This window comes from Oryctolagus cuniculus, chromosome 12, assembly GCF_051225735.1.
Source record: "Oryctolagus cuniculus isolate XC-2025 breed Fujian yellow rabbit chromosome 12, ASM5122573v1, whole genome shotgun sequence".
Lineage (NCBI taxonomy): Eukaryota > Metazoa > Chordata > Mammalia > Lagomorpha > Leporidae > Oryctolagus > Oryctolagus cuniculus.
Window position 1 is genome coordinate 78,969,028 of NC_142878.1, and position 16,750 is coordinate 78,985,777.

Consider the following 16,750-nt stretch of genomic DNA (forward strand, 5'->3'; position numbering starts at 1 on the left):
TCTTACTCATTTGCTTGTTTATTGTCTCCCTCACCCAATAAATATATGGATCATGAGGTGTAGAGATCTTAGTTGTCATTGTACATGCAAGGTCTAAACCAGTATTTAAAAAATGGACTAAAACTTTTTAACATATATATTTATTTATTTAAAACCTTACACTAAAATATAAACAGTTCAAAATTCTTCAAAGACTTTAAAGATCTTTTTGATCTTATTTAGTATTTACAAGTGTCATATTTTATTAATATTTAATAAATATTTTATATTTAATACCACTCTTCTGCTTCTGTCTTCTCAAGGATGAGAAAAAAAGGAATAATTCTCTAAAGTTACCTCCTCAAGTCCTTCTAAGGAAACATAACCTTAGATAGATAGAAAAACTATCTGCGTTCTTTACCATTGTATGCTGGAGCCAAGAACTGGGTTCAGCACTTAGTAAATATGAACAATAATTGAGTGACATATAAACAATGAGATGCCTTCAGAGTGGGGAGAGATTAGAAATGCTTTTTGGGATTAGGGACAATGTCATGCCCTTCACCCCCAATCACCACTTCCCTAAATCTTAAGAATACCCTTGAAGACATCTGAACAACAGACTGCATTTCTTGAAGGCAGGGAGTATGTCTTTTTTTATTTTGTACTCATGAAAAATTAAAAAAATATAAGGATACCAGTTTCTTTGTTGTGAAAGAGAGCTAACAAGATTACCTACTTCAGAGGGTTACTTTGAGGCTAAAAAACAAAACAGAAACAAGAAACCAAGACAAAAATGCCCCATAAAAAGTCTTCTCTCAGCTATTAGCTTAGAAAAGTACAAGAGAATTCAACAAATTACCTCTTCTATGAATTACTTCTAGCTATTCACCTAACTTGAGACTAAAAAGCTAATAATACTATAACAAGCCAATAAGATCTATTTGTTTCGGAACCAGACATTAAAGCAGATCCTCGTCTCCCCACAAAGTTTGTGCACCTTAGAAGGAGGACCCCAAATTGGATAAGAAAGTTCTGAAGGCACAGACTGATACTTTGAGGAACCTAACAGATCAGAGCTACTGCAGGTTCTAGAGCTGAGGGGTATCCCATCACAGAAATGTTACTAAAGAAGTCAGTAGTAGTCTAGCTCTCCCAGTGGCTGCATACTTCTTCCTTCACATGTTGAAGTTAAGTACTAAAGAACTACAAATGCAATTTAAATTTAAGCTATTGTGTATTTCAATCTTAAAAGCTAGCAACCCAAACATGAAAAGCAGATTATGGTAACAAAAACTAACCCATCAAGCATGTTAAAAGCTTTTCTTTAAACAATTTTCTTAGAGTTCTATGAGTACAACCTAATTTAAGCTATCATGTCTTAATTCTTAAAGACTGGCAGCCACTACCACAACACAACAAATCCACCGAATTTCTCAAAAATTTTTACTTAAACAAATTCACACAGGTCTATTGGAACAGAAAAGTAAATATGAACTTTAATGGAATGTGTGTTTAAGCAATTTTGAGTAAAGTTCAACCAAATTAAAAAATGTAATTACCTCAGATTGTGATTTCAGTATTAATGAAATATAAGTACCTAGGTACCTTATAATGAATTCATACATAGGGTTATGTCAAATTTTAATTTAAATGTCAAATTTTATTCACTAAAGTTGAGTTACATTTAAAAATGAGTATTTACTTAAGAATGATATATTTATTTTATATAGTGTTAATGCCTTATTGCAAAAGAACTTTAAGATTAATTAGTTTACTTACCAAAATGCAGTCCACTTTAGATTGTACAGTTTTGCTAAAAGAAAAAGAAAGTTTAGTTAGAAAGAAAGCTTGTTAAATATTTGAAATATCCTTAAACAGTTATTATAATTAGTATTACCTATTTTGAAAGAAATTAAAGCTCCTTATATTAAGGCACTGCAATCTCAAACTGCATCCTTCACAAAGCAACACAAAAATCTATTTTCCAGTCACTAATAAATTCAATCCTGAAACATAAACCAAATACTTTCTCAGTTTACTGAGACACTTAGCCTATTGTTGTTATAGATGCTCTGAATAAACAATTAAGTTTTTAATGGTACATAAGTACATATATAATACTATACTTAAAAAAGAAAGTGATTTAGGCTGCCACTTGTAATATCAGTATTCCATATCAGAGCGATGCTCTGCTTCTGATATAGCTTCCTGCTACTGTGTTTGGGAAGGCAGCTGAAGTACTTGGGGTCCTGCCACCCATGTGGGAGAACAGGATGGAGTAACTTGGCTCCTGGCTTTGGCTTGACTCAGACCTGGCTGTTGCACCTACTTGGGGAGTAAATCAGCAATTGGAGGATTTCTTTCTCTCATTCTGCCTTTCAAACAAACAAGCAGAGTTCATTATAAATTATTATTTTTACTGTTTGCCTGCTACTCTTTTAAAAATTTTAAAGATTTATTTTATTTATTTTAAAAACAGAGTGAAATAAAGAGAGGGAGACACATGGAGAGGAAGATCCTCCCAAATGGACTCAATGGCCAGGGCTGAGCCAGGCCAAAGCCAGGAGCCTGGAACTCCATCTGGGTCTCCCACATGGGTGGCAGGGACCCGAGTACTTGGACCATCTTTTGATGCTTTCTCAGGAGCATTAGCAGGGAGCTGGATCGAAAGCGCTGCAGTTGGCACTTGAATCAGTGCTTTGATGTGGGATGCCTGTGTTACATGCTGCAGCTTAACCTGCTGTGCCACAGTGCTAGCCCATGCCTGCCACTCTTGACAATGTTTGTTTAGCATCTAAGAGACATAATGATGTAGAATGATCTGTAGCTCTAAATATGAAATATTTATGAAGCAGATTCTCCCTCTCTCTTCTCTACCACCATATACACAGAGAGATACCTACACATACTCCCAGTAACAGGAATCCCTAGACACAAAAGTAACACTAAAAATTAATTAATACAAAAATAAACTGGGAAGGTGGAAAAAATTATTTAGAAATAAATAGTACAAATAAAGCCACCAAACATCAATTTAACTGAACTACTGAATATGTTCATTGTTAATATTTGGGTTAATATAGAAGCCTGTAAAAAATAATTTAACTGTCATGCGCATTTTGATATAAAACACCAAAAGGCAAGTGCAAAGAAATCATGCAAAGTGTTCAGATAAATTTATATATAATCTTTAAAAGATATTACAAACGAAGTCATCTTCCATAAAAGGTTCTAGAGCCAAATGAATGTAGACAAAAACTGGTTATTTGCCTTTATATACAGTTATATATCTAAGCTACAAAGTAAAAATCACCATTAAGATCTCTTTTCAACTAATGCAGTCATTAACAGCAAAATCTTACATTCGGTATTCATATTCCTCAATTTTCACTTTTTAACCAACAAAGTATGGCTGGATTAAACATAGCGCAAAGTTCAGAACAACCTCCAAAAAGAGTTAAGTAGTGTAAAAGATACCTCTAGGTAAAGGAGACTGAAATCCTGTTCCCATAATCCTACAAAAGATTTTTAAAGGTTTAAAAATACTCTTTTGGGGTCACTTGTACAGCTATGCTTGTACAGTATCATGTGTTGGCAATCAACATGTACTATATTCTCTCTTCTCAATTAGATCAAGAGTTCTTTCCTGAGATCAGAGTGTAATCTATACATTAAGAATTATTGCCAAAAAGTAATATTTTTAGAATCCAATCATCTCCCACCCCCGTGGCCTAAACCACCATCCTGTCTTGTCTGCAGAGTTAACAAGCTTATAAATAGTTTCTCTGCTTTTATCTTTATGCTTCCACCAACCACCACACCCTACGGGCTAGTCTCAACACAGTAGCTAGGTAGATTCTTTGTACAAGACACATTAGTCCTTTGCTCCAAAGTCTTTATCAAGGCCAAGGGCCCTGGATAATCAAGCCCTCTGATGTCCTTCTGATCTCATCTCCTACTGGTTCACACTCAGTTCATTCTGATCCAGCTAGATGGGCCTCCACGTTAGTTATTTTTTTTTTTTTTAAGTTTTAAGCTTTTTATTCAGTGGGAGAAATGCATAGGAGAGTGAGGGCCCTATCTAAAAGAGAGAGGGAAACCTGGATTCATACTGAACCCCAGGAGCCAGCTACGTGGAGGAGCATGTGGGCCAGGAAGTCCATGCTAGCTCTTAAGGCTAGGAGCAGGGACCTGCCCTGGCTTTTTCTGTCAGCCTCTAAGACTCCTCCCCTAAATAACTCGCCCCTCACCATTTTCAGGACTTTGCTTTATGTTATCTTTTACAGACAGTTCTTCCTTTTCTTCCCCATATAGAAACTTCCAATCATTCTCTATTGCACTTACTCTACTTTGTTTTTCATCATTGCATGTATCACCAGATATAACACATTTCTAATTAATTTATTTGTTTAGTGGCTATCTTCCTTGATTATCAAACTCCCTGAGAGCAGCCTTTGTCTGCTTTGTTAGTTGTGTTCAATAAAATCTGTTGAATAAATAAATGGCAAAGTCCAAGTCCAGTTCCCATATGAATAAAAAATCTTTGAAAAGACTGGGACCATTTATGAGAAATTAAAGTGAAACTGAAAATGTATTTTTATTGTTGTTTTTAAGCAGTTCGCAAATGTATACTCTCATAAGCTTTTTTTTCTTAAATTATTTTATTTTCTTTGAAAGGCAGAGAGACGGGGTGAAACAGAAAAACAAAGACCCTCCTGTGCTGACTGATTCCCCAAATGCCTGTGATAGCCGGGGCTGGGCCAGGCTGCAGCCAAGCTGTAGCCAGGACCCAGAACTCAGTTTGGGTCTCCCACTTGTGTGGGAGGGATCCAAGCAACGGCTGCGTCCCAGGGTGTGTACCAGCTGGAAGCTGAACTGGAAGTAGAGCTGGGGCTTAAACAAGGCACTCTGACATAGGTTGTAGGCATCCCAAGTGGTGATCTGACCCTGTGGCACACATCCACCCCAATGCAATTATTTTATTAACCCGGGATCTCAATATATTCTCATTCTGTTAGTAACTACTCTATTGGATTATCTAAAGAGGATGGCTTTGTCTACCTTTCACAAACAGTTTGGTAAATCTGTAAAACATACATGTCAATAACAGCCTTTTCTAAAGCACATAATTATAAAGTGAAATAAACAGTTCTGAACTAGAACCTTGGAAATAGGTTAATCTAGCCTCTTGACTATTTTACTTCATAAGTAACACAAACACAATAGAACAATTTAGATGAAGTTTAAGTCCCCTTTGCTCTTCTGTCCAGTTTGATACGATTACTTACCTATTGAAAGGTAACCATCATTAATCTGATGTGTACTTTTACTAGTTATTTCAACATTTGCACTAGCCATATAAATAGGTTTAAGCAACATATACAGTTCTGTGAAATTTTATAATGTTTATATGAATGCCATTACACTGTAATATGCAGCATTTGCTCTCCATCCATGTTGATGAAGTTCATTCATTTTACTATCAAGTGTACTCATCTATTCCTCTACGAAAGATACTTATGTAGTTTCAAATTATTCTATAAACAATGCTGCCATAAATGGTTCCTGGTATACATATGCAAAAATTTCTCAGGTAGAAATCTGTAAGTTGATTTTCAGGGGTGTATGAATGCATATTTTCAACTTTACTATGTATTACCAATATCTTGTCTACAGTACTTATGTCCATTTATACTTCCATCAGCAGTATGATAGTTTACTTTTCTATTACCTTTCAATATATGTCATTTATATACGACATATATATAACATATTAAAAAATTACCATTCCAATGGATATGAAATTTTATTTCTTTTTTAAAAAAACTGTCATTTTCCCAATTACTAACAATGTTGTATACCTTTTTCCCTGCTTATTGGACAAACCAGGGTTTTCTCCTTTTAAGTTGCTGATTCATGTATCTTTAGCCTATTCTTAAGTGGAGTTGACTATTTCTTATTATAGCAGTTTGTTATATATCCTGGAGAGTATTCCTCATTATATGTATTTAACATTTTAAATGTCTTTTGTCTCATTAAAATTCCAAGTTCTAGAATTTTTTAAAAATGACTTATTTATTTATTTGAAAATCAGAGTTACACACAGAGAGAAGGAGAGGCAGAGAGAGAGAGAGAGAGAGAGAGAGAGAGAGAGAGAAAGTCCTCCATCTGCTGGTTCACTCCCCAGTTGGCTGCAATGGCTGGAGCTGTGCTGATCCAAAGCTAGGAGCTACGAGCTTCTTCCGGGGCTCCCATGTGGGTGCAGGGGCCCAATCACTTGGGCCATCTTCCGCTGCTTTCCCAGGCCAAAGCAGAGAGCTGGATCGGAAGTGGAGCAGCAGGGAACTGAACGAGCAGAGTTCAAATAGATTCTGTGGTAATCTGTATCTTTTTTTGGCTATTATGTTTTCTGATTGATTTCTGCTGATGTACAGGCAAACTATTCTTTTTATATGCTGACCTATCTCCAGCAACCTTCCTCAACTCTTAGTAATTTTTTAACAGTATGTAGATTCTTCTGCAGATAATCACTTCATTTATGATTAACAATAATGTTTTTCCTCCTTTCCAATCTTTATACCTCTTTCCTCCTCTTCTAATGATGTTGGTTAAAAACTCCAGCATGATGAAGAGTAGCATGGGCAGCAGACATCCTTGTTTAGTTTCCATGTTAAAGTGTTTATGTGTATATATTTTGCAATCAAGAATAATGCTGGTGACATGTTTTTTGGTAAATTAGTTGTATTATTTTAAGGCACTTCTCTTTTAATCCTAGTTTGGTATGATAGAATTTTTGCTCTTCTGTTCTCTCTGCCAGGAGCAACATTCCAAAATGACATCTGCCTGGCTTGCTCCCTCACTTTGTATGCTTGTGGTTCAAATGCTATCTGCTCAGAGACGTTCCTTGACCATATCTAAAATAACACTTCTTGTTATTCTTATCTCTTTTATGCTGTTTCATTTATCTTTATTGCAATTAGTGCCACTTGTATTTAGCTGTTTGTCTTCCCCATCCACATGTGAGCCTTACAGATCAAGAAGTTGGTAGAGTTTGCTTAATGCCATATTCCCAGCACTCAGAACACTACTAGGCAAAGAGGCCTATTTTTGCAAAAACAAATGAACAAACAAAAACTAGCTCCAGGTTTTCTTGATTTGCTTCTGCTTTGCATCTCATTTATTTTCTCTTCTATGTTATTTGTATTTATGTTATTACTTTAAGGTTGAATACAAAACAAATTTTCCCAAGCTTTTTTTTTTTTTGACAGGCAGAGTGGACAGTGAGAGAGAGAGACAGAGAGAAAGGTCTTCCTTTACCGTTAGTTCACCCTCCAATGGCTGCTGCGGCCGGCGCACCGCGCTGATCCGAGCCAGGAACCCGGTGCTTCTCCTGGTCTCCCATGCGGGTGCAGGACCCAAGGACTTGGGCCATCCTCCACTGCACTCCCGGGCCACAGCAGAGAGCTGGACTGGAAGAGGGGCAGCCAGGACAGAATCTGGCGCTCCGACCGGGACTAGAACTCGGGGTGCCGGCGCCGCAGGCGGAGGATTAGCCTAGTGAGCTGTGGCGCTGGCCCCAAGCTTTCATTTTTAATAAGTTCATAACTTCCTATTACTGAAAATTTTCCTTCTATTAACTTCACGCTACAAATACTGCTATTTATTGTCTTTTATCAATTAATGGCAAATAATTTGTAATTTAGTGTTCCATACAATGGTGACTGAAAAACTTCATGAAAAATGGAATTAAGTGTTTGTCTTGGTGTACAAAAATGTTTAAATCTATGCATAGCTTTTTCATAGTATGTATTTCCCATGAACTTTTTGAAGACCCCTTGTGATGCACAGATTTCAAATTCATTGGCAGTGAAATAAATTTATATTTTAATTCCATTTCCCAGAATGTTTTTGAAGTACCCATGTATTTATATAGGAATATTTTCTATTTTTCAAACTACAAACTACTAATCAATCATTTTTTCCATTTCAACCAAGGAATATGGTTTTCATGATAAAATTTCCTTAGAGACAAAAGTCACTAGTTTACTTTTTAAAACAATTTTTTTTAATAAAAAGTACATATATATACTTATATATAATAAGTACACATGAAGTGAATATGGTGAAATGTTAAAAACAAATCTTAAAAATGCAAGACAGAGACTGGCACCATGGCTCACTAGGCTAATCCTCTGCCTGTGGCACCAGCACCCTGGGTTCTAGTCCCAGTTGGGGCGCTGAATTCTGTCCCAGTTGCTCCTCTTCCAGTCCAGCTCTCTGCTGTGGCCAGGGAGTGCAGTGGAGGATGGCCCAAGTCCTTGGGCCCTGCACCTGCATGGGAGACCAGGAAGAGGCACCTGGCTTCTGGCCTCGGACTGGCACAGCGTGCGGGCTATAGCGGCCATTTGGGGAGTGAACCAACGGAAGGAAGACCTTTCTCTCTGTCTCTCTCACTGTCTAACTCTGCCTGTAAAAAAAAAAAAAATTGCAAGACAGAATCCATGAATTCTTTATGTTCATCTTTCAAGTTTATTTGCTATAATACTTTCTATAAGGAAGTGTATAAATTATAGTGTTCAGGCCAGCGCCGCAGCTCGCTAGGCTAATCCTCCGCCTAGCGGTGCCGGCACACCGGGTTCTAGTCCCGGTCGGGGCGCTGGATTCTGTCCCGGTTGCCCCTCTTCCAGGCCAGCTCTCTGCTGTGGCCAGGAAGTGCAGTGGAGGATGGCCCAGGTGCTTGGGCCCTGCACCCCATGGGAGACCAGGAAAAGCACCTGGCTCCTGGCTCCTGCCATCGGATCAGCGTGGTGCGCCGGCCGCGGCGCGCCGGCCGCGGCGGCCATTGGAGGGTGAACCAACGGCAAAGGAAGACCTTTCTCTCTGTCTCTCTCTCTCACTGTCCACTCTGCCTGTCAAAAAAAAAAAAAAAAAATTATAGTGTTCAAATCTTCCACTGCCTGCTTTTCTGCTTTGTCTACCACTTTATGAGCTATGTTAAATATTCAACTATAACTAGGCATTTATTAATTTCTTTTTGCATTGTTAATTACTGCTTTCATGTCAAGATTATGTTGCTGGGTTTATGTAGGGCTATGAGTTTTATATTTTCTTCTAGAGTGGTTTTTTTAAAAATCATGATCTACAGTCCTTTATCTTCAGTAATGTCATTTGCCTTAAACTCTATTTTGTCTCATATTAATATCACTAAACCACCTTTTTGTTGCCATAAAAGCATTTTAATGAGTCTTCAAATTTTTATTTATTTATTTTCTTTTTAAAACTTTATATAAAGGGAACAAATTTCATGCATTTAAAATATACAAGTTGTTAAGAGCATAATTATACTTCTCACCCTAGCATCCCACCACCTTCCTTATCCTTTCTTTCTTATTTTCCTTTTAATTGTTACAGTGACATACTTTGAATTTATTTTATAATCACAAGTTTAATCCTCCACTAAATAAAGAAGTAGTAAGAGAAAAACACCCGTTCTTCAAGTATATAGATAAGGGCTATAAACAATAATCAAATCTCAAAATGCCAATTTCATTCATATATATTACATTTTTTTTTGTACTCTGTGAATTAGTTGCCACGAATCAGGGAAAACACATTTGTCTTTTTAGGACCGGTTTATTTCACTAAACATCATGGTCTCCAATTGCATCCATTTTGTTGCAAAAGCATATTTATAAAATTACATTTGATGGAATTCCCTAAAATATTCCCCGAATGTTTTGATTTCTTTGAATAAAACTATACTTTGATATTCTGATGCAGATGTTGAGGTGACCCTGCCACACATAACAATTATATACTCTAGACAAAAAAAAAAAAAAAAAAAGGCAAAAGAGATTGACCAAAAGCAAGCAATAACTAGATGGAAATCATTGTTAAATGAAGGAACTGCACTGAGCAAAATTTTTATAAGGCTGTCACCTAGGAGTGCTACTTACCAAACTAAATGGCAACAATCAACTAGAACTATGGTCTTGCCAGCTGAAGGAGAACAAAGTTTTGGGTTGTCAGGGCAGCTGGAAAGGAAACAATGAAATCCCAGAAAAGAAGGTACTGCAAAATTTCTGTATAAACTATGCCCAAATATTTGGATGATCCTTGTTGGGGAATGCCTCCATGGTTCCCAGCCCCCCCACCCCCCAAAAAAATAGCTAGAAGGGGGAAAGCTCTCAGATAAGATTTCTGCTGCTACCTGTCACAAAAGGGATAAAAGCTGGAGTTTGAATCTAGCCACACTGAATTAGATGTCTAGTAAGGTAAAAATTCAACACTCACCACAAAAAGACAACAGAATCCAAAGTCTACAACGTTTATTACCCACAACACCTATTATACAAATAACATTTACTAGAGTAAAGAAACAGGATAAAAAAGACCTAGAATTATGAGAAAAGGTAGATCACAGAAACCAAACCCTGAACGATGGAGATGTCAGTATTGGTAGAAAAGGTAGAATGATCATAATAAATGTACACATGAGGGAATCTTAGCTGATAAATGGAACCCATGGAAAAGAACCAAATGTAAAATATAGAATTTAAAAGATATCTGAACTGAGAAATTCATTGGATGACCTTAAAACAGGAGAAAATATGGAGGAAAGGGGCCACTGAACTAGAAAATGAATAAGTTTATTGAGTCTAAAAGGAAAAAAACCTTTTTAAAATAAACAAAGCCTCAGAAATGTGTAGTACAATATGAAGTAGTCTCATTATGAGCAATAGAGAAAAAAATGAGACAGAAAAATATTTAATAAATGGCCTAAGTTCCCCAATTTTCATGAAATACAGAGATCAGTGAAGCTCAGCAAACTCCAAGAAGGACAGTTATAAAAAGAAAACACACACAAACATATCATAGTCAAAAGGATGAAAACACAAAGAAGCACATCATGAAAGCACCCAAAGCAAAGTAATATTACATACAGTGACGAAGTGATATGAATGACAACTGTCAAGTGATTTGCAACAGAGGAGCCAAAGCAATTCAAAGGAGAAAGGAAAATTCTTTCAACAGAAGCTGATGGACTAAGTGGATAAATCTGTAAACAAATAAACATACCTCATCCTGTAGAAGAATTTGATCTGGATCATAACTGTAAAACTTTAAACTATCAAGTTATCTGTAGGAAATTATACAGGAATATATGACTTGAGAGCCAACAAAGATTTCTAAGGATAGAGAAGCAATAGTCATTTTTTTAAAAATAAACAAACTAGGGGCAGGAAGTTACGGGCAGGCATTGTGGCACAGTATGTTAAGCTGCTGCCTGTGATGTCTGCTACTCGTAACAGAGTGCTGCTGGTTCAAGTCTCATCTATTCTGCTTTCAACCCAGCTCCCTGGTAATGTGCCTGGAAGTGACAGATGATGGCTCAAGTACTTGAGTCCCTGGTACCTATGTGGGAGACCCAGATGGATTCCTGGCTCCTGGTTTCAGTCTGGCCTAGTCCCAGTTGTTGTGGCCATATGGGGAGGGAATCAGCAGACAGAAGATTTCTCTCTCTTCCTCTCTCTATTTTGCAACTAATAATTAAATAAATAAATATTTAAAATTAAATCAGATTTCATCAAAATGAAAAGCATCTCCTATCTGCTTAAAGACATCAAGTGAAGAAAATAAGCCACTAACTGAAAGAAAATCTTTGTAAAACATATCTAACAAGAGGCTTATCCCAAATTAAAGGACTTTTACAACTCAACAGTAAAGATAGGTAACTCAGTAAATAAAGTAAAGATACTTCACAAAGAAAGGATACACAAAAGTCCAATAAATACATGAAATCATATTCAACATCATCAGTCACCAAAGAAATGCAAAATGAAATCCTAATGATACACTATTCAGTATATCAATAAAATGGCTAAAATTAAAAACACTGAAAACACCAAATGTTGGCAAGGATTCATAGCAGTGTGAAAGGTAAAACCACCATGGAGAAGCTTAGCTAAACATAAATCTATCCAAGAAAAACAAAACTGTATTTCCACAAAGCAAACACACAGGAATAACAATGTTCAAAGCATCTTTATTCGTAATAGGTCAAAAGTGCTATCAATCCAACTAGCATCAACATAAAAATGGATAAACACTTGGTGGCACAGTCACACAAAGAAACAGTATTCAGCATAAAAAGGTACAAACTTCTGACATATGGAAGAGCATGGATAAATCTAATGGATATTACACTGAGATAAACCACTCAGAAAAGTTTTGTGGGACTCCATTTTTATGAAGTTCTACAAAAGGAAAAATCAATTTATATAGTGAAAGAAAAATTATTAGAAGTAGTTTCTCAACAGGACAAGGAGCTGGCTGACTGGGAAGGAGCATGCATGGAGATTGAAATGTGCTGTCCCATTTCTCTTGCAAGAAATAAGACTCTGTCCCAGATGCTGGGAGTGTGTGTAGCAGAAAGCTCTCAGTGTCTGACTCCTATCAATATGGTGATTGCCTACAGTGAAGAAAATTTCAGTCCTGTGGACACACTTTGTCCTAGGGGACAGACAACACAGAGGTATAAAGGTCAGGCAGGCCCTGGCCCCAACTTGGGGCAACTCTGATGGCTGCTTCCAGCTTCAGAACTCTCCAGACGGTTTCCTTCCTGCCCACTCCTTTCCATACACGTGATTGTTTTTTTTTGTTGTTGTTGTTTTGTTTTTTTTTTTTTTTTGACAGGCAGAGTGGACAGTGAGAGAGAGAGACAGAGAGAAAGGTCTTCCTTTGCCGTTGGTTCACCCTCCAATGGCCGCCGCGGTCGGCGCGCTGCGGCCGGCGCACCGCGCTGATCCGATGGCAGGAGCCAGGAGCCAGGTGCTTTTCCTGGTCTCCCATGGGGTGCAGGGCCCAAGGACCTGGGCCATCCTCCACTGCACTCCCGGGCCACAGCAGAGAGCTGGCCTGGAAGAGGGGCAACCGGGACAGAATCCGGCGCCCCGACCGGGACTAGAACCCGGTGTGCCGGCGCCGCTAGGCAGAGGATTAGCCTAGTGAGCCGCGGCGCCGGCCTACACGTGATTGTTTTTAAAGTGGTTCTTAATAGGGAAGAATCTCTAATATGAAAGAATGAACTCCCTTTAAAAAAGAGGGTGAAAACCCTAGTAGTAAGAAGTAAGACCATTCAAGAAGAAAAAACAAAACAAAAACAAACAAAAAAACCTTGTAATCTTCACAAAGAGAAGACAATGCATTTAAGAAATAAAAACTAAACACCATGTAAATGTATTTTAAAAGAACATTCAGAGTCAGAAAGAGAGATTTTAGAAAAATTGAAATGATTGGGCTGGATATTTTCTGTTTGTCCTTCCAAACCCACTCTCTACCCTCTACCCACGAAGCTGGCCTTCTGCATGCATGAGTAGGGTTCCCTTCCTTTCTTTGCCAGCAGGCCAATAGGTGCCACTGCAAGGAGATGAAGGAGCAAAAGCAGGAGGTATTTATTCCACCTGACTCTATTTGGCAGGCAAAGAGGTAGTGGTTGAAAACTCTGTTTTTTCTCAGCAAGAACTGTAAAACATTTTCACTAATTAATTAAAAGAAATGAAAACTTTGATTACAAATAAAAAATGAAAGACATGAAAATTTAAATCAATTGATTTTTAAAATCCACTAAATTACCAAACAAGGAGGCCAGCGCTGTGGCATAGTGGGTAAAACCACCGCCTGCAGTGCCACATCACATATGGGCACTAGTTCGAGTCCCAGCTGCTCCACTTCCAATCCAGCTCTCTGCTATGTCTTGGGAAAGCAGTGGAAGATGGCTCAAGTCCTTGGGCTCCTGTACCTGTGTGGGAGACTCAAAAGAAGCTCCTGCTCCTGGCTTCGGATCGGCACAGCTCCGGCCGTTGCAGCCACCTGGGGAGTGAACCAGCGGATAGAAGACTTCTCTGTCTCTCTCTGCCTCTCCTTCTCTGTGCGTAACTCTGACTTTCAAATAAATAAAGAAAAAAAATCTTAAAAAAAAATTATCAAGCAAGAAGTGGAATTGATCTCAGAGGAATATAGTTAGATTAACTCTCTTTTTTTTTAAATCATTTCTGCAAGGCCGGCGCCGCGGCTCATTAGGCTAATCCTCCGCCTAGCGGCGCCGGCACACCGGGTTCTAGTCCCGGTCGGGGCACCGGATTCTGTCCCGGTTGCCCCTCTTCCAGGTCAGCCCTCTGCTGTGGCCAGGGAGTGCAGTGGAGGATGGCCCAGGTGCTTGGGCCCTGCACCCCATGGGAGACCAGGAAAAGCACCTGGCTCCTGGCTCCTGCCATCGGATCAGCGCGGTGCGCTGGCCGCAGCGCGCCGGCCGCGGCGGCCATTGGAGGGTGAACCAACGGCAAAGGAAGACCTTTCTCTCTGTCTCTCTCTCTCACTGTCCACTCTGCCTGTCAAAAAAAAAAAATCATTTCTGCAACTAGTTAAGGTTAAGAAAATTTTTCTAGCAGTTGTCAAAATATGCACAAAAGTAGTTTACCATTCAATAATGATTCATTGATGTATATTTGAGCTTGCAATTTAAAAGATAGCAATTTGGCTTTTTAATATTTCATAATTTAAATGTTCTTCATTATTATTTCTGACTACAACTTTACTAATTGTATCTGCAAATAATTACTGTCCAAATGATAAGTTAATATATTTCTAATTATTTTATGCTTTCTAAATTGTTCATAATTGATTATAGTGAAAATGCATTAAAATTTTGGTTTTACTGATTTATTATAAAAATGTTTATTTGGCCGGCGCCGCGGCTCACTAGGCTAATCCTCCGCCTAGCGGCGCCGGCACACCGGGTTCTAGTCCCGGTCGGGGCGCCGGATTCTGTCCCGGTTGCCCCTCTTCCAGGCCAGCCCTCTGCTGTGGCCAGGGAGTGCAGTGGAGGATGGCCCAGGTCCTTGGGCCCTGCACCCCATGGGAGACCAGGAAAAGCACCTGGCTCCTGGCTCCTGCCATCGGATCAGCGCGGTGCGCTGGCCGCAGCGCGCCGGCCGCGGCGGCCATTGGAGGGTGAACCAACGGCAAAGGAAGACCTTTCTCTCTGTCTCTCTCACTGTCCGCTCTGCCTGTCAAAAAAAAAAAAAATAAATAAAAAATAAATGTTTATTTATTTATTTATTTGACAGGCAAGGAGACATATAGAGAGGGAGATCTCCCATCCACGGTTCACTCCAAAATGCCTGCAAGAATTCCACCTTGTCTCCCACATGGGTGACAAGGACTCAAGTTCTTGAGCCATCATGTCCCGCCTCCCAGGATGCATTAACAGGAAGCTGAATTAAAAGCAGAGGAGCCTGAATGGGAACTGACACTCCAATACGGGACGTGGCATCCCAGGTGACGGCTTAACACATTGTGCTACAACGCCTGCCCCAGTTTTATTGATTTTTAAAAAGTTCATAAAAATGTTAACAGTATCAAACTGGCATTCTGATATAAGACACAATCAACAACAAATCATTAAGCATCATAATTTTGCTGTGGTGTTTACTGTGTTCATGGAGCATGCAAACTACTCATCTCCTCAATCTTTCAAGTTAAATTTTGCATAGCAAGTCAGATTACCAGAATTTCACAAAGTAAATCTTAATCTTAGAGCAAGGGGAAAGCAAAGGGGGAGGAAGGTAAACACCAGCAAGCAGAGCACATAAAAAGTTAAGCAAGAAAGATACTTGAGAAACAAATTTTGTTCTGTCTAACTGAAACTAAAGAGTGAAACTGGGTAAAGCTTTCTTACTTAGCAGGGCAGCACAGAGGAGACAGTAAATTTTAAGAAACATGTGTTTAAAAATAAAAAACTTAGCCTAAGCCTACTTTATTTCATGCAAATACTTAAAATCACATGTCTCCCTTTTCTTTACACTTTACCATGATACCATATATAAATCAGTCATGAACCAAAGAATACATTATTAATAATGTCTGAAAGAGCATTTTGATACCTTGCTTGCTAGAAACATTTCAGAATCTGTTTCCCCAGTTTCAACAAATTGTTTATAATCTATTTTGTATCTCAGATTATACCATTGTAAGAGGTTCCCACTGTCCCTTCCAACACCAAGCATGGCCTCCATCCTGAAATTCAATACTGTTTTTACATTTATTTGGAGTACTCAAGTCTGAAGTCAGAGTGACTTCCTATATATTTGATTAAAATTTCTTCTGCTAGATCTCACCCAAGCAAAGTCTGAAGTATACCAACTTTAAGAAGCTCTTACAATGTAGCCTTGCCAGGACAAATTAAACAAATGCTTAGCCTTCACTCCTATGAAATAATCAATTCCTGAAACATACACTGACATTAGATCCCTTTTGTAGGGATCTGTGACTGAGCTCACAGCCCATTACAGTAAAACATGTTTTTATCTTATACTTGCTCACAAGGAACGTGAAGTACTAGTTGAGTACACCTTATCTGAAGCACATGAAAACAGAAGTGTTTCAGATTTTGTAGTTTTGTTGGATGCTGCAAAATTTGTATTGGCTTTACCAGTTGTTAATTCATACTCTTAAAATCTGAAATCTTAAAAGCTCTGAAATTTGAAACATTTTGAGTATCGTCATTAAAAAAATTTAGATTCTAGAACATTTTGAGTTTCATATTTGTGGGTTAGGGATGTTCAACTTGCATAGCTGCTCTGGAAGAAAGTTTGGCATTTCCTTAAAAAGGTAGAAACAGCATTACCATGATTCAACAATTCAACAATTCTACTCTTAGGTATATATGCACAAAAACTTGCATATAAATGTTCATAGCAGCATTATT

General features: G+C 38.3%; 1 protein-coding gene across 4 annotated transcripts in view; it reads right to left on the reverse strand.

The window, feature by feature from the left end:
- Window positions 1–16,750, reverse strand: part of RFX7 (regulatory factor X7) — a 151,778-nt gene that overhangs the window by 75,255 nt on the left and 59,773 nt on the right. For all 4 annotated transcript variants that reach the window (XM_089310396.1, XM_070054228.2, XM_070054230.2 and 1 more), the window contains exon 3: window positions 1,762–1,795. In XM_089310396.1, coding sequence (XP_089166522.1) covers window positions 1,762–1,795 — 34 coding nt within the window. The remainder of the gene's footprint in view (window positions 1–1,761; window positions 1,796–16,750) is intronic.